The 24,465-nt window shown below is 56.8% G+C and overlaps 1 protein-coding gene across 3 annotated transcripts in view; it reads right to left on the reverse strand.

The window, feature by feature from the left end:
* The window catches only part of ATP2A3 (ATPase sarcoplasmic/endoplasmic reticulum Ca2+ transporting 3), a 53,168-nt gene that overhangs the window by 23,606 nt on the left and 5,097 nt on the right, over positions 1–24,465 (reverse strand). For all 3 annotated transcript variants that reach the window (XM_026063674.1, XM_026063672.1, XM_026063673.1), the window contains exons 3-9: positions 21,544–21,648; positions 20,067–20,205; positions 14,654–14,734; positions 13,289–13,374; positions 11,161–11,625; positions 4,083–4,171; positions 197–299 (exon numbers count right to left, since the gene is read on the reverse strand). In XM_026063674.1, the coding sequence (XP_025919459.1) occupies positions 197–299; positions 4,083–4,171; positions 11,161–11,625; positions 13,289–13,374; positions 14,654–14,734; positions 20,067–20,205; positions 21,544–21,648 (1,068 nt within the window). The remainder of the gene's footprint in view (positions 1–196; positions 300–4,082; positions 4,172–11,160; positions 11,626–13,288; positions 13,375–14,653; positions 14,735–20,066; positions 20,206–21,543; positions 21,649–24,465) is intronic.

Here is a 24,465-nt window from a genome sequence, read left to right on the forward strand (position 1 = left end):
CGCGGGGATGGGTTGCAGACCTCACATTGGCCCCAAGGACGGATCCCCCACATAACGAACAGAAATCCCATCCCTCCCCGGGGGCTTTGGCTGGTGCCGCGTGGCGAAACAGCGATGCTCCGCAGGGAGGACCCGGCGCTGATCCGAGAGAGCTGCAAAAGCTCGGCCGCGCGCGTGGGCCGGCGGCTTCGCTCACCTCGTTGTAATCCAGCGAGGAGTCGTTGCAGAGCGCGCAGATGGTGGCCAGCTCCACCAGCCCGTCGTACTGCCCGCACTGAACGGGCTTCTCGTCCTTGAGGCTGGGGAGAGAAATCCATCGCTCAGAGCCTCAAACGTTACCAGACTGCAAGTTAAAATAGTATCTAGCATCTGCCTGTATATCCTTTGTACAATTCTCAGAAGGAAAGGAGGAACCTAGTTACGAGCCCAGGGCTTAGAATTAAAAGCTTGGGTTCTTGTTTTGTGCTTTAAGAAATGGGGGCAGAACTACTTGCAAAAAAGAAAAAAATATATATATATATCACGTGTGGCAAATACATTCCTGGAGCGGCCCAGAGTAAAAGGGGGCTGCAGAGGAGTCCATCGTGACTCAAAACATCTCTTACAGGCTTCCCATTGACTTTGGCAGCTTTCGGATCTTGGTAGCGGAAAGGAGGAGGAAGTCAGGTTATTAAAAAGCTGACCACAAAGAGATGCACTAGAAAAGGAGCATAGAAAATCGATTTAACATTCACTCCCCCAAGGGCTTCGAATTGCTGCGGGTACCCAGAGGAGCCGCGGGAGCTCTGGGCAGCCAGTCCCTCTCCTCCCCCCGGATGCTCCTCAGCGCTCCGAAGAGCCGAGCGGCGCCCAAGGAAACGTTTCAGGACAGCAGACAAATTCGACGACTGCATCGCTGTGGCTACACCTAAGCAAGGGGCAAGCTGTCCCCCGTGATGGGCAGCTCATAAATAGCAGCTCTTTGCTACGGAAAGCTGCTGCAACCGGCTATTTCCTCTACCCACCCCGGGCTGAAGCCGGCCAGGCTGGATGCTAATTGCTGATGAGCCTGGCAAGGAAGAAACGCGGTTTTGTGGGCGCTCTGGGGTTACCCCGGCCCTCTTATGACGACGAGCGCCAGGATCTCCCGACTGGGGACGCGACGGATATCTTTAGGACTGGATTTTTTGGTGCTCCCGACCTTAAGCAGCCAGGCACTCTGCAAAGGAGTCAAACTCCACGTAGACACGTGTCGGTCACGGCCGCGAACGCACCACTAAAGAACCAAACGCTGCTCCTCATCCGAACCTGCCTGCTGTCCCGCGGCAGAAATGACAACGGGGGTTTTCAGGGGAAACAAAAAATTGTTCTAACTCGAGGAGAGGTAACTGCAGGTTAGAGCTGCACAAACCCAGCCGGCCATCGGCTTGCTGGAAAAATAATCTGTCAGGCATTTATTAGGATCGGTTTATTCCACTGCTGGTTCCCAATGGAAAGAACATTTTGGAGCCCTTGTTACAGCTCAGGAGCGGAAAGCAGGGAGCAGCCAAGAAAATCTGAAAAATCTGTTTGCACAGGGACAAAAAGCTGAGCTGTTTAGATACAGGACAGGAGAGCAAACGCCGCGCGGCCCCGAGAGGGCTGGGGCGGGACGAAGGGAGCCTGCAGGCGCTGGGGGGTGTTTTAATGCACCAAAAGGCTAGAAATGCTGCGGAAGGCTTTTGCAGCCAACCAGCTCTCCGAGCCCTCCGAGCCCTCCATCCCCTGCAGCTCCGGGCGGGAAGGAGCGGGATTTCTGCGTGCAAGGACTAAGCAAGCCCTCGCATCCCACTTCGATGCACCGGGCGAGAATGGTGCCGAAACAAAAATCGAAAGCCACGGGAACCGCTGCAGGGCAGCGCGCGGTTTCCCTGCAGACAGGCCCCGGACGGACAAAAGACAGATTTCAGCTTCAGCGCTTCGCAGACGCGAGTTCAGCTCCTCGATCCCTTCAGTTTAATTGAGACACACTGATTAATACCAGCTTATGACCTGGCTCACTTTTTCATGGAAATTCCTATCCAAGGATCAAATTGGCTTTATAAATATTCATGAATTAAGCCCGAGGCTGGGATTAATTATATTCACTCAACGGATGAGCAAAAGAAACCACCGTTAAGAACTTGCCTGTGACCGTGAAGCAAAACAAGCTGGAGCAGAGCGCGCTTTACCCACCAAGTCCTCCTGCCTGCCCTCTTCATCCCTCTGTCTCCGAGACTCCCGACACGCCATGCCGGAGAGCATCTGCCCGCAGCGACCGGCGCTGGGGCGCGCAAAGGGGCAGGGAAGCTTTTTGCCTCCGGAAAACCCTTCCTAGGGTTTCACGCGGGGCTCAGCGCGGAGCTTCCTGCGCAGCCGGCCCCAGTGCCGCACGGATCCCCAGCTGTCCGCAGGAGGATGCACGCGTGCCCGACGGCGGAGGCAGGACCGAGGGTGCGCCAGCACGGCCGGCGCGGAGCAACGCACCCCTCCGCCGCGTTAACGCATCCGCCTTGGCTCCTCTTGCGGCGAGAGCTGCCCCGGGCGAGCGCCGATGCCAGCGCAACCCCGCTGTCCCGTTGGCGTCTCTAGCAGGCACTTATAAGGACATAAGCAAGGAGCGCGATCGACGGCACTTAATACCTCGCCAGCGAGTTGAGGAGCGTGCTGGCAAGGAGGGCCGGGCTATGAATAACGCTCGCGGAGGCGGTCAGCCAAGCCGGGCTGCCTCGGCCGGGGACGCTGGGCACCCCTCTCCCTCCGGCAGCGCTGATGGGCGCCCCGGGACCTGCCGGGTTAGGGCACCCAGGTTGCTCCCGTTTCCGGGCGCCCCTCGGTGTGACTCCTCCGGAGGCCATCAGCGGGATTCATGCCGGGCAAGCAGAGGGATGCCCAGCCTGACTCATGAGCACGCTCAAAATAGAAGGAGCAACAGAAGGAGCTCCTAACATCTGCAAGGCCAACGTGGCCCTACCAACAGCGCAGGGCAGCTATTTACAAATGCAAGGAGCTCTGCAGAAGATGACCCAGAACCTCTTTGAAAAGTGACAGCTAAAACCACTGTAGGCACAACCACATCCAATTCTGGCACTTCTCCTTTCAGGAGAGACGGAATAAACAAACACTGACGAAAAAAACCACGTTTTATCATGCATCAGGGAGAAGTCACTGGCTTTCACTTCCAGTCCTAGGCTGAGATTCAGCAAAGCCCATGTTTCCCCTGAAACACATCTAAAACTCATCAACGTTGACGGAATTACACACCAGGCTGCACTGGCCACCAAGCCCATCTTTGCTGAGGACCCTGGACTTGGTGAGCACATTCCATGCCAGGGTCTGCAAACCCAGGCCAAGGACCTCCACCTGGCCAGGCGATCTGGCTGCTGGCCAAGCTGACAGATCCAGCCATCTGGCTGATGGCCCCTGGGAGCTACACACAGGTGGGAGTAATGGTGACCTTCTCATATGTAAAGGTACGGACCTCGAAAATTTGGAAAAAAGATTTGGAAGGAGCACGTACTGTGGAAAACCTCATTCAGCGTTCAAGTATTTCCACACTTGATGTTTCCATCCGCACTGACCTCTCCGGTTCAAAAGTGGACTTGTTTTATTGTGGTTGCTAGAGAAGGGAGAGCCCAGAGGCCCCACCAAGACCCCAGCCCTGTGCTCCGTGCCCGGGAGCCCTTGCCCTGAGCAGAAAACAGGGGTGAAAGTCAGACCCAGGGTACGCAGGAGGAGGCATCTCCCATGCTTTGGGCGGAGCGAGAGCTGGCAATGAGAGCAGAGAAACCAATTTGCCCCAGGAAACTATGGGCAGCCCTAGGACATAACTAACATCTGCAAGGCCAACGTGGCCCTACCCACAGCGCAGGGCAGGTATTTCCAAACGCAAGGTTCAGTGCGGCTGCAAACCGGGGCCATGCTCATCCCTCTCGTTGCTCTGCTTCCACGACCCCACGCGTGCCAGGGCCGGCAAGCTCCCCGCACGGGTCCTCCCAGCACCGAGAAACCCCATTTTCCCGGGAAAGCAGAGAGCGGCGAGGGCACGGCCGAGGCAGAGGCCTCCTGGGGGCACCGTTACTCACATCTGTCCCTCGGGGGTGTAGGTGGAGCCCGTGACGCTGAACTCGTGCAGGCTGCACTGGGCGCCCTCGACCTTCTCCATAACGAACATCTGCAAGAAGGAGAGAGGAGACAGCGCGTTAGGCGTCTTTTCCCCCGTTAGGAGCCACGGCACCGGCCTGGGGACCCGCAAGGCACCGTCGTCTCACTGGTGGAGCCGGTGCCCTGCGGCGCCCGGCTCACGGCAAGCGCCCGCGCCGTTCCCGGCACCCCCAACCCCCCTGCCCTTTTCGCGCTCGCCTCCCCACGCTCTTTTTTTCCGTCGGAGAGGAGCGCTCCCCAGGCAGTTTCTAAGAAGCCGTCTGTATTTTTCTTGGAGTCGGGAAGGAGGAGATTACGGTTGCTGGCGCGGCACAGGTCCGAGCCGCCTGGAAAGCCGCGGGGCGCCGGCAGCCCGGGAGGGAGCGGAGCCATCGCAGGAAACAGCTGGGGCGAGTTGCTCCCGCGCTGCCCTTCGCAGCCAGTGCGGCCGACCGCCGGGACGAGGTGACCTTAGACGGCCCTTCTCGAGCCGCCCCGAATCCCGCGAGGAAGGCGGGACGGCTTGGCTCTGCCGCGGGCTGCAGTAAACGAGGGGCCGGGCAGGACCCCGCTGCTGGCAGCGCCCCGGCTGCCGCGGGCACCGAACCTCCGGGGCCGAGCTCGGCTCTCGGGGCGCAGCGCCGTGACCGCCGGCGGCATCCCCAGCGCTTCGGGGTTTGGTGCCTCCCGAAAACGGGACCCGTCACAGGTGTTTTGCAGGAAGACTCCCTTGGAAGCCTTTTCTGTCCCACCCTGAGATTTGCTTTAAGGCTGGAATTTTTTATTTTTGGGTGTTGTTTTGCAACAATGGCCTGGATGGATGGAGGCACCCGAGAGACCCTGGGTGGGCAGAGGTGCCCAGCGCCGGTTCAGTCCCTCCCCGGAGCACGGCCGGCCCAGCGCGACCATACCTGAGCCCTCGCACCGCTGAGAACACACGCCCCGCTGTTAAATTCATGCAACAGAATGGAATAAATAGTTTCTGATGGCCAAAACCACGCAAAACGAGCACAAAGCCCCCAGGCTCCCGGGAGCGGAGCGGTGCTCCCCAGCATCACCTTCCAACTCAGCAGCGACCTGCCCTGCGGAGACACCGCCAGCTCCGTGCCGGTTCCTGCGGTGTCCCCGTCCCCGCGCTCAGCTCGAGCCCCCGGACACCTCTCCCCCTGCAGCTCCCTGGCTTGCGGGCGTCTTCCCCCGCTAGCAGCATGACAGTGCCCGGGGATCACTCACGTGTCTAAATTTCGGGTGCTTCCCATCCTGTCTCAAAGGGGTTTTTTTCCCCCTAGGTCCCCCAACTTTTTCCTGTTTCTTTGAGAAGGCGCTAGCCGGGAGAACGAAGCAAAGGGCGCTGCAGAAGCCAGGAGCCGGGCTTGCACCGGGGTCCTCTCCCCTTCAGGCTTCCTAAGGCAGCTACGGAGGCTAGTTTTTTTCTTTTCTTCCTCCTTTTTTTTTTTTTTTTTTCCCCAATATGGCTCCAATTCCGAAACGGCATTTCAGTTCAGACAAAGGGCTGAGCCACAAAGCTTTGCCCTGCGTCTGACCTTCCCCGAAACGGGAAGCAGAGGTGCTGCGAATCGCAAGCCGCGAGCGAGCACCCCCGGGCGAGCGGGAGCAGGGCTGGGGGCGCGCGGCACACCGGGGACCCCGGCAAAGGGCTCTCGGCTCTGCAGGGAAAAGGCTTTTCCCAGCCCGAGGGAGGGCAAAACCCTCCAAGGGGGCTGTAGCGGTCGGGGAAGCCACCCGGAGCAGAGCGAGAGCCAAACTAGGGATTTTTTTTTTTTAAATCCGCTCTCCCGCCTGTTTGACTTTCTCGCCGTGTTTCCGGGAAGCACCATCCCGGCGACGGCTCGGGCCAAGCGGAGCAAGGGGCTGCAAGCTTGGGGATGTAAATTCAGTCGCAGGCACCGGGCCACCTGCCCAGCGTGCGGGGAAGGGGTCGGGCGCACGCCGGCTCCACGGAGGAGCATCAGGCGAGCCTTGGGCTTAGGGATCTTTAAAGTCCACGGATCAGCTTGGAGTTGCATAGTGTAAAATTAAATCAGTGAACCGGGAACTCCCTCACCGGAGTGAAATTATTTGTCTGTACACACGAACTGACGGTGCCAACTTCCAAAACCCTCAGCTACACTCCCCTCCCATGAAAAATCAAGTAACCCGGAGCCTGCGAAGGGCACTTTGTGCTAAAAACATATGTCTGGATTTCCTATTTGAATACTTCCGAATTCAAAGCACCTCCCCTGCAGCCCCGCAGCTTAGCAGATATTTGCAGATAGCCTTTCTGCAGGGATATTGCGCTCAGCTCCCTTCTCCGAGCCCATCCTCTGGGCGCCTGGGCGTCCCTGAAGGATTTCAAAGCCAGTTGCTAGCAAAAGGCTTGTAGGAGAGAGGCGGGACGGGCACGGTCCTCCTCGGAGCCACCATGCAGCAGCGACCACGGTGCAAAACCCAGGGCAGCCAGAGAGCAAACTGCAGAAACCGGGGCAAAACACAGCCGAAAACGGAGCGCCGGGCCCCGAAATGCCGACCGGACTGCTGCTCCTGAAGCACCTGAAACCATCCCCCCCAGGCGGTGGCTTTTTCACCCGACACCGGCTCCTTGTTTTCAAAGGCTGCCGATATCCTGGGGACACCAAGCCTAGCCTCGGCAGCAGCTCCACCGGGCTTTTCGGGGAGGCTCCCGGTGCGGAGGCGGCCGGGGAAACCTGCTCCGGAGGGGTCGCGGTTCCCTTACAAGGCCCGAGGGCGAACACTAGCTCCAGTGTCAAACAACGGAAACCGTGCTGGCACCGCACCAGGTTTCGCTCTAGTAACATACCTCTGCCTTTAACCCTTTCAAACCATACCATAAAACATGTTTTTATTCTTATTTTTTTCTTAAATGCAACAGAGAGAGCGCTAAAGAAAAATGCTGCCCCGCACCTACTAGAAGCGGGCCCTGCTCCCAACGGGATTGAGCTGTTCTCCTCCCGCGCCTCCGATCTCGCCTCTCCCCTGCCACGAGATCACGAAGCCAGACGATGCTGCCGGGTATTTTTAGAAAGCAAACAGCACGCAGAAATACCCGCGTCTCCTAAGCGGCACAGGGCATCTGGCTGCAGGCTGCCTGGGAACGGAGATGCGAAAGACGGGCCTCCAAATTTATGGCTTTTCTGTAATATTGTAGAAAGGGATAGGCAAGCTGCAGACTCCCGCGGATGAGGAAGCGCGCAGCTCCCGCACGGCTCTCCGGGGAGCGGGCACGAGGCATCTGCCGCAAGGACCCCGGCAGCATCTTCGCTGCCCCGGCCGCCATGCCAGGAGAGCAGAGCCTGCGCCTCCTTCCAAGCCCACCTTGCAAACGGTGTCCTCCGTCTCCTGGAAAATTAAGGAACGGTGCATAACAGGGTGCCGCACGCCGAGTTTTATGAGAGTGCAATGTAGACCGCGTGTCAAGCTCAACACCGGTTGCGCAAAGGTGACGCAGTGAGCTTAATGCAGAGGTATTCACGTACTGTGCGGAGCCCGCAGGCTTCTTGTAAAAAGAGGAGGCAACCTGCAAGGACGGGGCTGAAACGCTTCTCCCCGGCTCGCTCCGCTTGCTAAACGACACTCCGGGTTGGCACAGTCAATGGTCTGGAGAAGGTTGCTGCTCGCACGGTGCCTGGCGCCACGGGGCCGCGCGGGTTTTTCGGCTGCTCTGCCGACGTGCCCCGCTGCCAACCCTGGAAAAACACGGTGGGGGGCCAGGCTGGCGCCAAGGGGAGCAACGCGAACCGCAGGCCCAGTCCGATTCACGACGGGGGCTCGCGGCTTTCGGGCATCGCAGCAGAGCTGCGGCTTCCGACGGACTCGAGGACGGGGCCCGGGCGAGCTCAGCCGGACGAGGTCCCCGGCGCAGAGGAGCGGTGGCAGGAGCCAGGGCACAGGCGAGCGTGGCCCCGAGCGGCGACACAGGTCGTGCACAGCCGGGAGGCTTTAAAAAGCAACTCGTAGGCTGTCAAGAGTCACGTTTTGGCTATATAGACCCGGCCGAATCACGCACCGAGACGCAAAAGGAAAATACGGCGCTGCGGGGCTCCCTCCTACCACCGTGGACAGGAGCCCGTGCACCTGGCGGAGCAGATCCATTAATCCCAAAGGTGCAAATTAGTTAAATCACACCGAACCCACGAGTGGACACGCTCAATCCGAGTTAAAGCAGCCCTGATTTGGCTGAACCGAATTCCCTTCCAAGCTGAATAATTGAAACCACTTTAATTTTTAAGTACCCACCCCGGGGTCCAAAGGGATTTGAAAAAACACCCGCTGTAACCGGCATTGCTGCAGAGGGGCAGCTAAATAGAGCCGAGCAGGTGGGAAAAGCCCGGCCTCCTCCTCCTCCAGCAAAGACTGGGACGTGGCAGCAGAACGACAGCGCTGCCGCTCCGCCGGGGAGGAGGAGGAGGAGGCCCCAGGTAACGGGGAGCGGGCGCGTTTTTCCAGGATATCGGCAGCCCTTTGCACGGCTCCCGCCCGCTGAGCTGGCCTGTTTGGTGAAGGCAGCGCACGCGGGAGAGGCAAGCGCCCGTGCCGCGCGGGCATCGCCGCCCAGCGCAAATATTTAACCGTTCGCCAGCATGCAAATCCGTCAAGGGTATCCGCATCTCCCCATTACGCGGCCGGCTAACGCGGCCCGGGAACTCCCGAGGGTTAAACATTAACAGCAGCTCCTTTGTGTCCTCAAGCCAAGGAGGCTTTAAATAATGTGCTCCGAGAATCGGGATTCAGCCAACTGAATAAAATGGATATCGGGGAGGGGGGGCTGGAGGATAAATTGAATTAAGGCAGGGTTGGATTTCCAATCTTAACTCAGGCCAAGTTTGGGCTGAGTTCTAAGAAAATGAGGACCGATGCTACAACACGCTTGTTTGCTGCTGCCCCGCTCACTCTCCCCCTTATCCCCTCTCCTTTTTGTTGCTTATTTCGTTAATCCCACCTTTTCCAACATGCTCTGACCGCGGGAGTTGATGGGACTTTTGCATTACCTTCGGTCAAAGAGCAGACTCTTTAGTGGAAGCGGTTTGGGGAAGGCACTGTCACTTCTCACCTCCATTTCCGAAGCTCCCAGAGCTACAGGAACCCCAAATGATGGGGTGACCCGTTACTTGCTTCCCCAGCGCCAGTGAGACAGAAAACAAGCCGTGCTCCCACGGTTTGGATCGGGGGCACGAGGGGTCGCAGGCCCAGCCCCCAGCTCCGATCTCCTGGCTGGTACCAACCCACCAGAGCACACGTCACTCTGCCGGTCTCGAGAGCCCCAAAGTGAAAACCCAAAGGATTTGCAGGGGGAGGAAGGAAGGAATCGGTGGTTGGTCTGGCATGAAAACCAGCCCAGAAAACAAATCCGATATTAATACCAAAGTTCCTGGAAACGTCTTCTGCTGCCCTCATTAACCGTTTGATAAGCAGGAGGCCCTTCTCCATTGGGCCGCGGGCCCGGCCAGGCTGCGTCTAATGCCGTTAGCCTCCCACACGCTCATTACGCAGTTCAGCGCAGGCCGCTCGCTCCGCTGTATCACTAGGGAAACTGGAAGAACCGCGACAGCCAAGGCACCGCCTGCCAGACGCACCCCTGCAGCAGCAAGTCACGCAAACCCTACGCGAGCTGGCCGCGCTCGAACGGGTCCGGGGGGAGAAGAACAGCTGGCCTTCCGCCGTGCCTTGGAAGGGCTGGTAGGAGCCTGCTGTGCATCGCCTCTCTGCGCAAGACGTAGACGACTCGCCGAATGCTCCAGCAACGTCTCATTTTAAATCATCGCTAGGGCAGAAACAGCCGACGTTCCCAGTCGTTCGTAGCTTCTCCTTAGCAAACGAGGGGCCAAAGCCTGTGGTCTGCCTACAGTATGGTCGCTACTTTGCACGCTGCTACCCAAGTTTTAGAGGAAGAGGAACGGTAGCCAGGTCTATTTTTCCCCTCGGTGACACATTTTCCGAGGTTCTTCTATAAAACCTAAGCGCCAAGACCATGAAAAAAAGCTTTCCTGAGACTCGAGGATTAATGGGGAAATTGAGAAGTACTTGGATTGTCTGGTCTTTCCTAACAAATCATCTTCCCACACAGCCAAGCAAATCCACGCTTCACAGGGGGGCTCAGCGCTCTTCTAGACCAGAAGCCTTTCAATCTCTTAGCCAAGTTACCCTGCTGCTCCCTCTATAATAAGCATTTTTCAACCCAAACTCAGCTGCACACACAGCGCCACAAGACTGCTGATTGCAAACTTTCCGACAACCGAGCACGGGTAAACAAATCACGGTTTAACCAGGTCACATTAATTTGCTTCCAACCCCTGAATTTCTCAGTGGGCGCTCTTTACATATAGCCAGACCAGAAAGTCACACTGAACCTCCAGTTTCAGAAGTTAAGGCTTTATAATTTTGCATAGTTCAGAACTTCTCCCTGACTGGGTCAAAAACAAGGAGAAAATAGGCAAGAGAGGAGACTAGGTGCTGATCATGTTGGCTTCTCCAGGAGCTCTACCTTAATACTGATTCCCAGCAGGAAGAAATGCTCCCCAGCCAGAAAGTCCTGAAATATGCCTGCAAAACCATACCTCCAAACTGGTGTGTTTGCAAAAGGTAGTGAAAAAGCGAATTTGTAATTACAGCCCATGCAAAGATAAGCAAACAAACCATTCCTCAGCAGCAGTCAGGCAGAAAGGAAGATCAGGGTTTCTTACAGATTCAGCACCAAACAAAACATCTTTCATGCTCACCTTGAAATTCCTAATACCCAAAATACTGCATTTGCCAGGGGAACAAAACAAGTTTTAGCTTTGCGACACCCCGGTGGGAAGGCAAACTGTGTCACCTGGGACGCCGAGCCGGGGGACACAGCAGTGCAGGGCATACAGTGACTTACCAACAGCCACACAGCAAGACCACGGCCGAGCTGGGACGGAACCCAAATCTCCCCGTGCTCATCGGCCTCCAGAAGCAGCCTTCCCCGCTCACCTAGAAATGCAAAACGCCCTGTGCTTTTACCCCAGCCGCAGCACTCACCCGGCAGACAGACATCTGGTTGGTGGTGAGGGTGCCGGTCTTATCGGAGCAGATGACGGAGGTGCAGCCCAGGGTTTCCACCGACGGCAGGCTCCTCACGATCGCGTTCTTCTTGGCCATGCGGCGCGTGCCCAGCGCCAGGCACGTGGTGATGACGGCTGGGAGGCCCTCCGGAATGGCAGCCACCGCCAGAGCCACCGAAATCTTGAAATAGTAGATGGCCCCCCGAAACCAGGAGCCGCCGTGGACGGGGTCGCTGAAGTGGCTGACGTTGATGACCCACACAGCTATGCAGACCAGGAAAATGACCTTGGAGAGCTGCTGGCTGAACTCATCCAGCTTCTGCTGCAAGGGGGTCTTCTCAGGCTCGGTTTCAACCATCTGGTTTCTGATCTTCCCAATCTCTGTGTATACCCCTGTCGCAATGACAACTCCAACAGCCTTCCCAGCTGCGATGTTGGTACCCTGAGAGGGAAGAAAGGGGTCATGGGGGCAGAATGAGTGTACAGGCATGAAACCTCTGAGCCAGAGGTGGGAAACAGGTCACTTGTGAAAGGAGACCATGGGATCTTGATTAATTGTGAAAAATCAGACATTGTGACTCCTGGGTTCGTCCCTGAGACCAGTCACAGACCAACAGGCCTGCTTCTCTCCAGGCTTGACCCTGCAGCCTCCAGCTGATAAGAGCTGGGATGACTCTCTTCCCCACTGGAGCTTTCCCTTCCTAAACTCACTCATAGTCCCCCAGACCCAACTCCGCCGTGATCTGCAAAACCCACTTGGCCTGTGCATTAGACACATCTTAACTTGCAATACCTGAGACCACAGTCAAGTCTAAAAACATCTCAAGATAAATTGCTCAATGTGAGATCCCAGGCCCCTCATGCACACGCATATGATCCCAATGGCTTGTAAGGCTCAGCAACACTCCACAAACTCTAGTTTTGGTTAGAGAGGAATGAACTTAACTTCCAGATTCAAATTCCTACAGATGTAATGAGCACTCACAATCAGGATGATTTATTTTTAGTGACACGATCCTTCCTAACACGAAGCAAAAGGCAAGGCTCAAATACACTGACTATTCAGAAACTCAAACGCAAACTTGGCAGCCTGCCTCTGTCTCCTGCTCTGGTCTTGGAGGACAGTTTGTATTTCACACAGTTCAAGGCTCTGTTTGGGACTTTATATAAATCCACCTTCAAATGAAACAGGTGACTCTCCTGTTCGGTCTCTCACCCCTCATGGCCTTCAACTCTGTCCAAGAGGAGTATGAGCAAGAAGAAAACCTGAACTTGCAAGATCTCCAGGGTTAACCACAACCCTTTTCCCCATCTGTAGCCCACCCTATGAGATAAAAAAAACAGTTGAGATCACCAAAAGGCATTTAAGGGAGCAATGGGCCAAAGACCAAATGAAATGCAGTGCAAGCAGGCCCCCAAATTCCCTAGGATGATCTTTGCCACCAACCAGCGGTATTCAGCAAGTGAGCAGCCCTGGGGCAGCACCCTCGGCCAGGCGCGCAGCGGGGATGCTCTGCGAGAGGGCTTTTGCTAAGCTTCCCACATGCTACAAAGCAAAACTGAAAGTTTTTGAACCCCACTAAATACCAAACCCTAAATTACACCATTTTTAAATCCCACTGGGTCAAGAGCTGCTCCAAGATGGGAGGATGCCAGCACTTCTGCTACCCTAGAGATTATCCACGGGCTCCAGCACGTCCACCCTCCCCACGCTCGCCGCGAGGAGGGACATGCCCAGCGGGTGCAGCATTGCCGGCCGACGCTGCCGACCGTCCCACCACCCCAGCTTCACCCCGAGCAGACACAAGCCGATGCTCCCACTTCCATGAGCGCTGCAAGTCCTCACTTTTGGGGCCTTTTTTATGGGTTTGTCTCTTGTGCCTGACACTGGCTAACAGGTTCAAAAGCCAGTGGGGGAGAGTGGGTGCAGATCCACGATCACAGTCAGCTGCTCCATGAGAAGCCAGGCTCACCTAAACCGCTGTGCCCATCGCGGAGCAGTAATTCCCTTTTACCACCCACCGCCCAGAGACATTCCCTCCCTCCTGGCCATCAGGCTCTTTGCAAAAACACACGGGAAGTGGTGACAGACGTAAGGGACTTACGGAGAAGAGCATGTTCTTCTTGTCCTGATTGACGGCCCGGGGGTCAGGGATGGGGTCAGTATGTTTAATCACCGACACGGACTCCCCTGCCAAGACAAGAGCAGGAAGACGAACCGTTCGCATTTCCTCTCGAGGCTCCGTGCCACCAAACGCTTTTATTAGACTGGATTAGAAATTCCACAGCTTTCAAAAACGGTGCTTTGCCACACAATCAGCGAAACATTCATCATGGAGATGTAATAGCTGGTCCGAGGCACTTTGAAAATAACGGTTGCAGAAAAATGACTAGCTTAATTCCGTGAAGATCAGCAGAGCTAACGGCCCTTGAGCTGACACTGTATCCAAATGGGATTGGGCCAGATTCCCAAGCCAGGAAGGCAGCTAGCTGTTAGCACGGGCTTGCGAGCTCAAGGCTCTCTCTCGGGAAGTTTATAACATCCCCTCTCATCTCTCACCGCTGGAGGAAAAACCCTCTCTTTGGTGCTAGAACTGAAACCACAAGACACCTCTTCTGCATAAATATTCCTCCAAGCGGCACAGACACAAGAAGTTGCCATCCTATACAAAAACGGGACTTTTAGGGCACTATAGCAGAAGAGGCGGCTAAAGCCCTTCTCCTGAAGGTTTATATTTGGTCTTTGCAGATTTGCCCTTTTGCTCCATCTGCTCTTGCCCTTGGAGAAGGGAGCTAAGTTAATACAAAGCCACGTTTCAAGGAGACTGGGCTCCTTTCCCCATGTTTTTAACATTTTTTCTGATTGTTTTTCCTTCCCTGCTGCCATCTCCTAACTTAATGAATTTTAAAAATCACGCAAAAGAGCTGAAATCCTGGAAGCCCTTTTTGCTGTCAGGTTCTTCTGTCGACCTTCTCAGCAGAGGAAAAAGGATCACTGCTGTCCCTCCCTGACAGCAGGGAGATGCAGTCTTTGGAACAGGCTACCAGCTTCAAATGCTTTTCCAGTGCAAAAACAAAAAGCCTCAAGTGTTACCTCACTGCACTTATTGAATTTGCAAAGCCCCGCACCCCGGTGGTCATGTTTTGATGGCCACACGGAGGGAGCGCGGGCAGGCGCCGAGCAGCCCCGTGCGAAATGGCACGTGTTGCATGAGGAGGTCCTGCGCTTTGCGGGAAGGAGGCAGAGCCACCCGCACTCATCTTGCCTAGGCTCTGAGCTTCAAATCAGGTGCCGGGACCTCCCAAATCCTGAACTTTGTTCTTCCACCAAGGCAAAGCGCTTAGTCCAGCGGCAGCTCTGACACTTTGCTCCCGGCAGGTGACATGGGTAAAACATCGCCTTCCAAATCAGTGCCACATTCCCGGGCAGCCTCCGGCTCCCCTGGCACATCTCCCCGCGCCGCCCGTACCTGTGAGGATGGACTGGTCGACCCGCAGCGTCGTGGATCTGATTTCGATGATCCGGATGTCGGCCGGCACCTTGTCGCCAACTACAAGGCAAAGAGCACACAAACGCCACCAGGTTAAATCCGCGGCGCCCGCGCTCCCCGGCGCCGGTGAAGGGCAACGGGAACACCCCGTCCCCAAGCGCGGCAGCTCAGGAGGTGAGCCCAGCTCTGCCCCACGGCTCAGGGCAGCCGCGACAGTGATTTGCATCTCAGTTCCTGGTCTCTTCCCTCCTTCTCCGTTTTGGCTGTCAGGTCTCAAGGGCAGGGACTGGTTTTTGCTAGGTTATGTGAAACGCCCGGTCCCTAGGCGGAGCAGATGCAGCCCCAACCTGGTTGCATCGTAGCACCCGGCCTGCTGCTACCGGGAGTCCAGCTCCTGGTAAATTCAGGACCCCGTCCACTACTCCTCCTTTCTGGGTTTACAGCTTATTTTGTATGTCTGTAACTTACACAGCAAAAAAAAGAAAGCTAGAAAGCGGTGCAATCAGTTGCAATCAGACAACGGACGGTGCAGCAATGGGACCTTGAGGCATTTTTAATTTTAATGGAATTTCCTTAGATAAAAGCCAGCTCGTGGCGTGGCAGACGCCTCCACCTGCTCCCACAGACCTACCGCGTGCTTGAAACATCGCCTCCATGTGCAAAAGCCAGCCGAGAGGGAGCAGGCTGGGGGGCGAGCAGGGAACTCCCCCGGGCCGAATAAATCCACCGCAATTTGAAGGTTATGGAAAGAAGAGCCCAACCGTCTCTCTCCTGAGCAAAAGCATCTTCCTCTCCTCCGCCAAAAAAAAACCCGCCTCGGAACGTCGCCGTTACGGAGCAGCCCGGCAGAGCGCCGGCGACCCCAGGCCATCGTACCGCAAGCCCTGCCGAGCGGCTGCTCTCGACCCAGCGAGCGCTTTACGGCCTCGCGGGCCGACAGGAAGCCGTTAACACTCGATGCTGTTTCGGGGCCAACAGAAACAGAAGCCGGCAGGCTCCTCGGCACCGCTCCGCCGTCACGGACGAGGGCGGCCTGGCCAACTTACAGCCGTCGCTCACCGACCTCCGAGACGCAGGTACTTTCTTAAAACCTCTTCAAAGCTGCTTTTCCCGCTGGGTTTCTTCCTCCCGGCCCTTTGGCATGTAACTGCTCTTCCTCAAGTTCTCTTATCGCCTGGATACAGCCGCGCTCGGGCACTTCGGAAACACTGAGGCAAGCGGAGGCCTCGCTCGCCGGCCGGTTACGTCACGTCACGCAACGCTCCCAGCTCGGCCGCTAACGCTCGCCTTAAACCCGAGGCTGTAAAGCGCGCTTCCTCCGGGGACTCGTAAAACCCTCCCGTGCCGCGAGCGAGGCTGGATCGGCTCAACCCCGCTGCGCAGCGATTTATTCCAGCTGCAAAGCCCATCGCTGTCGGACCCCGCGCCTAGCGTCGAGCGGCCGGCTAGCCCGACGGGCTGCCGCATCCGCTCCCGCGGGTCAGAGCTGGGGGACGCAAAATAAGGGGGGCGGCAGGCTCCCCAAATCCGCTCCTTCTGCGCAAATCCAGGCTTTGGCAGCTGCTTGAGAGCCACGGAGCATCTTCCAAGGGGCAACGAGTTCTCCTTCCCTCGTGGGAAAGGGAGAGAGAATTTGCAAAGCACGAGCTGTTTCTGAGCCTGCAGATTAAATATCTGTTGACAGCATCTAAAAAGAGCGTATCTGAGCCGGGCGCTATGGTGGTAGCAAGGCACTCAAGGGTAGATAGCTCGATAGCGGTCGGAGAGACCCGCGCGGCACGGCGCCGACGGCTGCCGCCCCCGGAGCGCAGCTCCCCCAGCCCCTGCGCAGGCCTTCTCCTCCCTGGGCCGCTCCGCAGCAGGGACGCAGCCGCCGTTAGACGGCTAGCGAACACGAGCTAATCGTTACCCGTCCAAAAGCTGCAAGTTTCCATGGTGCTGAAAGCTAAGGGAAAGCAAGCAAAACACGGGGAAACAACGCGCGGCCGCAGCCGCCGGGACCCAGGCGGCCCGGCCCGAGCAAAGGTGCAGGCGGGGTGGGAGCGCGCTGGCACGAGGCCACCGCGGGCGGCGAGGAAAGCTCCCGCGGGAACCGGCCCGCTCCCTTGTTTGCTTAGCAAAACAGCTAACGCCGAGCCACGGCTTTTCCAACCGTCCATCCTGTAGACTGAAGCAGAAGAGCACCCCCTCTCTCCTGCATGCTCCGTCTTCCTCTCCCCCAATGTATATATACACACATATATGTAAGTATAAAACACGTATATGTAAGTATAAAACACATACATACGTATATGTGTGTACGAGAACACTGCCAAGGGCAGAGCGAGCTCCTGACCAAGAGGAGTCACCGCTGCAGGACAACATGCCATGAAACACAAACACTGTGACTGCGGGTGGGAGCAGGAGACGTAGCCTCCCTTGGCAAGCAGAAGTACTCGGGCATCGCCCACTCACACACCGGCACCTCGGCACTGTCCCGCTGGCCGAGGAAGCGCTATTTTCCGCTTTCCTCTTGAGCATCAAACAGCCGCCAGCACTCTACCAGAACAGTGGGTTTTCAGATCTGGACTGGCAAATTTATTGCATTTGCACATGCAAAGAGAAGTCAGTCCCTCATACCTGTGCTGTCACCGCGACGTGACGTGGCGAGCCGCCGAGCGTCACCAGCCGCTGCTCTTGCCGGGCTCCCCACCTTCTCCTTACGCAGCTGGGCAGCACCCTTGCCAGTTGCCTTAATTTGCTAAGCCCAGAATTTGCTATTTAATTTGCTAACAGTTTGCTAATTTACGAACTCACGCTGAGGACAGCTCAGCCCCTTTCCCTCCCAGTTCTGAAGTCGACTGTGCCACTAAAAAATAATCATCAGCTGCTGAGAGGTACGCAAGGAGCCCTTGCTGGGAAAAGGCGGCAGCGGTTCAGGAGCCTGGCGGGCAGCGCAGAGGGGCAGGCTGCCGGCCGGCGACTGCTGCTCCCGGTGACGGGCATTGCACCGGCACCCGCACGTGCTGGGCAGGGAGGTTTAAAAACTCTGTCCTCTTCCTCCGCACCCACCTAGGCAGGCAATAAACTCTGCCGCATCGATGCACCTTTTAGCCCTACAACCCGGCCGTGGCCTTACGGGCAGCTGCTTCGTAGGTGTCACAGGTCTGTTCCCGATCCCTAACAGCTTGTGCAAACCCCGGGGCCGGGTCACCAGCTGGAGTTCATCGCTGGAGCTCCCGCTGGAGCGGTGCCAGGCTACCCAGCTGAGGACTTGGCTGGCAGAGCCTCTCCTTCATCCTCTGCGCATTATTTTTATATGCATCTTCCAGATGAAGTGCAACTGGAAGACATAAATAACGGCAAGTTGGCGCTGTGCACGAGGAATTGCAGCATATTTCCACTAGCAGGGCCACGAGGAGGAAAAGAGCGGGTTAGCGTGAGGCATCTGGAGGCTTACTGCACAGTTTAACACACAAACAAAATCAGATCGTTGGCTCACTGAAATGCAGCATTTCCATAACTCTGCCAGGGCAGGTAGGAAACCCCGAGGCATCCTTAATATGAATGCGGTTCCCAGGCGGAAGCACATGCCATCGGCCAAGTCTGCTGACAGAGGCCTTCTCCAGCAAGAGAAAGGGCCCACAAACCAAGCAACACATCCCTGCAGTGAGCCCTGACACATGGAGAGCCAGATCCTGCCTGGCTCTGAACCCACAGCCTTGGGACACCTTGGTGCTGAGCCTGCTCCAGCTACCCTTCCTCCACCCTCGTCCTGATAGCAGAAAGAGGACCAAAGCAACGGCAGTCAAAGGGCTCGTGACAAAAGGCATGGGCTTCCCCAAGATTTACACGCAGTGACCAGGAAAGGAGGTGGTGGTGGTGGTGGTGGGGAAATCAAAGCACGTGACTTGCCTTTCAGGCCAAGGCAGAGGAGATGCCTACAGCACCTGCATCCCAGCGCCATCCCTGCAGCTGGATGCGCAGGGGCGGGATGGGGGAACCAGCCGGATGGTGCAGCTAGCAGCTGCAGATGGGAACGGCCCAGTCCCAGATGCAAAAGCACACGTCTCCTTGGTGCTTGCAAACCAACGCCTTCCGCTCCGCCTCTCCCGCCCCAGCCCTACTCGCTGTCCATGAATAACAAACCCAAGTTACCAAGGATCCCAGCCCACACAGACGGAACAAGCTCCGTTTCCTAAGACGTTAAAAAAGCAGCTCGTGCAAGAGCTCTGCTTGCATTGTCTGCACAGTTGTGAGGCTGTACTGAGAGGCACCCAGGGATGGCCTTTCATCTCAGTTTTGTTTGGGTGATGTGTGTGGGAGAGTAATTTAAAAAGAGAAGAATCTTTGTGGAAAATTAAGAGTTCTTCCAGAAAATAAGTGCTATGGGAAATGCTGGAGGAAATCTCCCCGCCACTGGCAACCCTCCTGAGATAAATTAACCTGTGCCAGAAATACACTTTTTTCTGCTCTCTACTGAATACGTGCCCTAGACATGGGGTGAGGCTTCCACAGGTCATCGAGCCCCGACTTTGGTCAAAGCCACTTCAGCTCTATCTGTTCCCCAGCTGTTCTGCCTCTTCCCTTGAGCCGAGCTCTTGCGTTGCTCCAGATGTGAAGAACCATCCCATTCCTGCTCGCACCGCAGTGCCAACCTGTCTGTAAGCCAAAAATCCCACCACGGGACGCCCACGGTCCCCTACAGATCTCTGCAGACATCGCTGCATGTCTTCGCCTTGTTGTGGCAGGTTTTGAATTAAGCCCACAGAAACAAGAGCAAAGGCAGCAGGTGTTTTCCCCCAGAGCACTCAGGCTCCAAGTGCTGATGGTGTCCCACCGCTGCTGGGCAGACAGCCCTTCCCAGAAAGCCAAACGGAAAAGCGACACGCTCGACAAGACCCAAGACCCCACTGTCACCACTGCTCAGGTCAGCACGGCGCCGAGCGCTTGGGCTGTCCTGCGCTGCACGGAGACAAACCTCCCCAAGAGGATGCTCAAAACAGGATTGAGTTGAGTTTTGCTACCCTGTCCGTTCACACCGAAGCCATCATGGGGCAGGATCACGGGGGCCCCCAGAACTAGGGTCCTCGTGCCAGCTGGAAATTGGGTACTGGGAGATGTTTGACACTGTCAGGTTCCCAGCTCAACTTGGGACTAAGGTCTCCAGTTTGCAAAAGAGACACCAGTGGCTGCGCCCGAGCAGCGGCCCCGCTGCCTCCAGCGGGGAGGCACCCGCCGATGCCCTTGCCGAGCCGGGGTGCAAAGCAGCTCTCCTCCTCCCACGACAAGGACAGAGCGGGAGCCCAGCCTCGAACGCCTCGCGGCCACCGACAGCCCTTCTCCTCTCTCCCCAACCCCACGCCCACCAACAGGGGATTTTACCACGAGTCTTCGGACGACGATGCCATACCTGCCACCTCCACGATGTCCCCAGGAACGATATCGCGGGCACGGATCCTCTGCACGCCGCTCCTGTCAGCACGGATCACCTTTCCCATCTCCGGCTCATATTCCTTCAAGGCTTCGATAGCGCTCTCGGCATTTCTCTCCTAAAAGCACAGAGAGGAGCAGAGCTGCAGGCACCTGGACCAGTTGATGGGGAGCAGCAAGCTGCAAAGCTGGGTGCTGAGCAAAGGGCTGGGATCTCCCAAATCCTAACATCTCCTTGCACCATGGCTGGGGAAAGCGTTGCACCATCCTCAGCTGCACGGTACCCGCGTCCCCTCCGGTTTGTACCACTGCGGTGCCCAGGCGAATTTAGAAAACACCCGCCTGCTCCCTGGGGTCGCAGGCTGACAATGCTGCACAGACGAAGGGCTAAATTTTATTTCCAGCTCCAGGCTGTGTGAAAGCAGAGGGGAGACCTTGTCTGATGGGGAGAGCGCAAGCGCAGGGGGAGAGCTCTCGCTTCAAGTCTCAACTCTCTGCTGGCTTCTGCTCTCCATCTCTGAAGCGGAGGCAATACGTGAGATGCGGTATTTAATTACCGCGTGCTGGGAAGCACTGTCCCACGAGAAGCATTATGAACGCGTGAGGGAATGTTACTGTTTTGGAGCGATGTTCAAACAGGCCCTTGACACCACTCAGAATACGTGACCTTTGGGCCCGACGTTCTCCCCCTTTGCCTGGGAAGCAGGGTTTCCCACCCAGCCTTACTCTTCCGCAGCGAGCAACATCCTTTAGTGCCGCTTCCAGCGGTCCCACTTCAGCTAGGGCTGCGGATAAACAAGTGGCCTTACAGCAACCACATAGTTGGGGAGGAGCGTCTCTTGCCTGACGGGGAGAGTTCAGGCTCCGAGAGGCTCCAGGGACCAACGCAGCGAGGTCAGAGAGAACGGATGGCAGTGATGGCTGCGGTCTGGTGGGAACGGAGCGGGCAAAAAGCCTCCTTTGAAAACACATTTGGCCGCTGCCAAGAGACGGGCAGTGTTGAACTGGCTGGCAAACAAGGGCAAGATGCTAAACTCCAAGCTACAAAAGTTGCCAAAGAAAGATTGGAGGAATGAGAAAACAGAGACTACGTAAATGTCGTGAATGATTCACAGGGGCACTTTGGTTCCTCTCAAAGTCGTGATTATTTGCAATACGGTTTCCTCCATGAGAAATCCTGCGTGATCAGGCTATCCCCTCCCAACTCCGTCCCTGCTCGTTGAGTGGCGATGACGAGCCCCGCTCCCAGCACTCCCGCGGGCTTCCCGCGGGCCGGCTCCAAGCTGATGGCAGACCTTCTCCCCGCAATCTCCACGGCCACACAAAAACACAACCCTGTAAAAATGAGCTTCCAACGGCAAGCACCGACCAGGGCTTCAGAGGAGCCACTTCAGCAATGCGGAGCAGAGGACCTCTGCGCCGGACAGAGGGATGGAGGAAGGGGAGACGCCGCTTACCTGCCAGACGCCCACCACGGCGTTCGCTATCAGGATCATGATGATGACAACGGGCTCCACGAATGCCGTCGTGGTCTCCTCGCCTTCCTCGAACCATGCCAGGATCTGATGCAGACAAGAAGAGAAGGGCCACAGCGCGGCTGAAACTACAAACGCCGGTATTTAAGAATAAAGATTCAAACGAGAGCTAGTGAACAAGCGACGTTTGATGGAGAAACAAGCACCCAAGATCGCAGCCGGCTTGACGCCGGGTCACCAAGGGGGCCGCTGCCCTCAAGGAAGGCAGGTCAGCTCAGCGCCCACCAAACCCAGAGGTGACTCGCATGGTCATAACCAGCAAATGAGTGTAACGAGCGCGGCTGGACGCCTGCTGCGCATCCAAGGGAGCGCCGGGACGGCGCCTGCCCGCTCCCCAAGCGGACGCTGCCAGCTCCGTCCACCATCACGCCTCGGGAAGCCCGGCAAGCTGCTATCGCTCCTGGCTACAGCAAACCCAGCCTCTGACACGCGTTTCCCAGGCGGAAGCTCGGGGCTGCAATAATGCAGAGCGCGGCGCCCCCGAAGCAGGGGCCCGCGCGGGTGCAATTTCCGTCCCCCGTGGAAACGGCGCGCGTTCACAGCGACTCGGGGCTCAGCGCGGGGGGCAAACGCCGGGGCTGCCTTCGGCCCCCCGCGCGTACCTTGCAGAGCTGCCCACCGCCAGCCCCACGCTTACCTTGCTGAAGTACCCAGCAGCGTTTTGGGAGGGCTTTTACCATCCCGAGCCGCCCCTCTCCACCCTGCAAAGACCCAGTACCATACTACAAGCGAAAAAAATATATACAAATATTTCCACTTCATTTAATGGCTCGTCAGCCTACATCCTGTGTCAATACGGCAACACCCTTCTTCCTCTGCATGAGGCGTGAAACATTACGAGAGAAGACCTTTGACAGTACTGTGTGTGCTATAGCTCCTAGTGACACCGCACTGTTGATCTTTAGGGAGGGAGGAGAGGCGCCTCCGTTACAGCCGGCCTCGCCTGTACCTGCAGAACAACAGTCGGAGGGCTCTGGTTTTGTGCCGGCAGTTCTGAGACGCAAGGTCAGGACTAAAACCCAAGCGTCTAGAAGACGTTCATTCAACGCATGGCTAACGCGTCGCCTCCTTGCCCCAAACTGCCAGCTGGTACAAGACAGCTTTCTTCCAAATAACAGGAAGCAGCGAGCGGGACAGCGAGGGGAGAGCTGTCAGACGGCTCACGTCTACGGCTGTTCGCTGCGCCGATTGCAACAGATCTGCGAGTTCACCAGCCAGCGGGTGTTACGCGTCGTTTCGGGGATATATTTAAGCTCGCAAGGAAGCAGCCGGCCTCCTTCCTTCTCCGCAAGCTGCAGCTCGCCTGTTTATTTTTCCCATGGATTCTTTATCATCCGACTCTTCTCATACTAGTGGGAAGTCAGATTCAGGCACCAAAAGCTTTATTCAGAATGTTGTGACTGCGCGAGACAGGAGCCAGAAATAAGTGTCACATAATTCTGCTTAATACGCGATGGCTCACGGCGCCTGCCAGCCCGCACCGCCGCGGTGGCGTGCCGCGCCGCTGCTCCCGAGCCCGGCGTCCCGCCGGCGCCCGCGAGCGCAGGCCTGCCGCGGCCGATAACGCCGCCTTCGCCCCCGTCTGCTTCCAGCGACATCGGCTTTGCCTTGTTGCAGCACCTGGGATTTCACAGCAAAGCCGGCTGCTTCGGAGGCTGACAGCAACCAGGCGCGAGATGAAAGCCCAGCTAAAACTGCGTGGGATTAATAGCGATCCCCGATTCAAAGTCTCGCGCTGGTAGGGAGCATTTGAGAAATCTCCACACGGGGAAGAGTCCCTAACACCTCACTGGCATCAGCAATGTTGCTGCACCCACAGCTACGAGAGCTGGAGCGCAAGGAGCTCCCCAGTGGCCCTGGCAGCTCCCCAAGGACCACCGGTTTGGCTGGCAAAGGGACAACGCGTCCTGCAGCAAGCTACCTCCGCAGAGCGCCCCGACTCCTCGCCGTGCGGGCGGGAGCTCAACGGGCAGGTCGCTATTTAACTTTGCAGCTGAACTGCTCAAGGCTTCCCCGTGGAAGCACCCAAACGGAGCAAAGGGAAACGAGCACGGCACGATCACCCGACCTTTCCCTACTGCTGGTCAGCACCAGCATCTGAGCTCACAGACAGAAGCACCCAGAGATGCTTTAATCACTAAAGAAACCACAAGGCAGAGCCACCCGCAATCTATATCGGGAGCAAAACCGAGCTAAAGGCAACTCTCAGAGGGAAGTCTTCATACACCGATTTCATGGAGAAGAAAACGATGCTGTAGGTATCTAGCCCCCCAAAGGGCCCCAGCTTCTGCCCCACCAGGCACCACCTGCACTCAGCATCTCAGCCTGGCAAATGCAGGTGCAATTCTGGGGCACCACGTAAGGATCAAATCAGCGAGCGGGGAGCAAGGTGCCGCTGATAAAGAAGGGAAGGCCAGCATGGTTTCTAAGCGCCATCAAGAGAACGTGAACAAACGGGCCAATGTTCAAGTTACTCAGTGCCGCGCACAAAGGCGGCTTTGCTAAACACACGGACTTTGAGTCGGTTGATGCCGTATTAGCTCGCAGCGCTATTAAGCGCGGAAGAGGTCGCCGGCAGTAACGGTGCATGCTAATAAAGCTTCACGTTGCATATGCCGCCAGCGGATTTTGCCTACACACCTCAGCTAAGCGAATCTGCTTTACACTTGCAGGAGGTGTTGCAAATGAATCACCGCTCCTCCTCGGGAAAGGCGAGCGCGAGATGAAAGGCTCTGAAGCATCTCCCCCAAAGAAGGGGGGAAGAGTCCTGCCGAAGCTCTACCACTTGAGAAGGTGTACCTGGCCTATGATCTCCCCTCGTTCCCTCCCTTTTTTTTTTTTTTT

This window comes from Apteryx rowi, unplaced genomic scaffold (assembly GCF_003343035.1).
Source record: "Apteryx rowi isolate R43461 unplaced genomic scaffold, aptRow1 scaffold_20, whole genome shotgun sequence".
Lineage (NCBI taxonomy): Eukaryota > Metazoa > Chordata > Aves > Apterygiformes > Apterygidae > Apteryx > Apteryx rowi.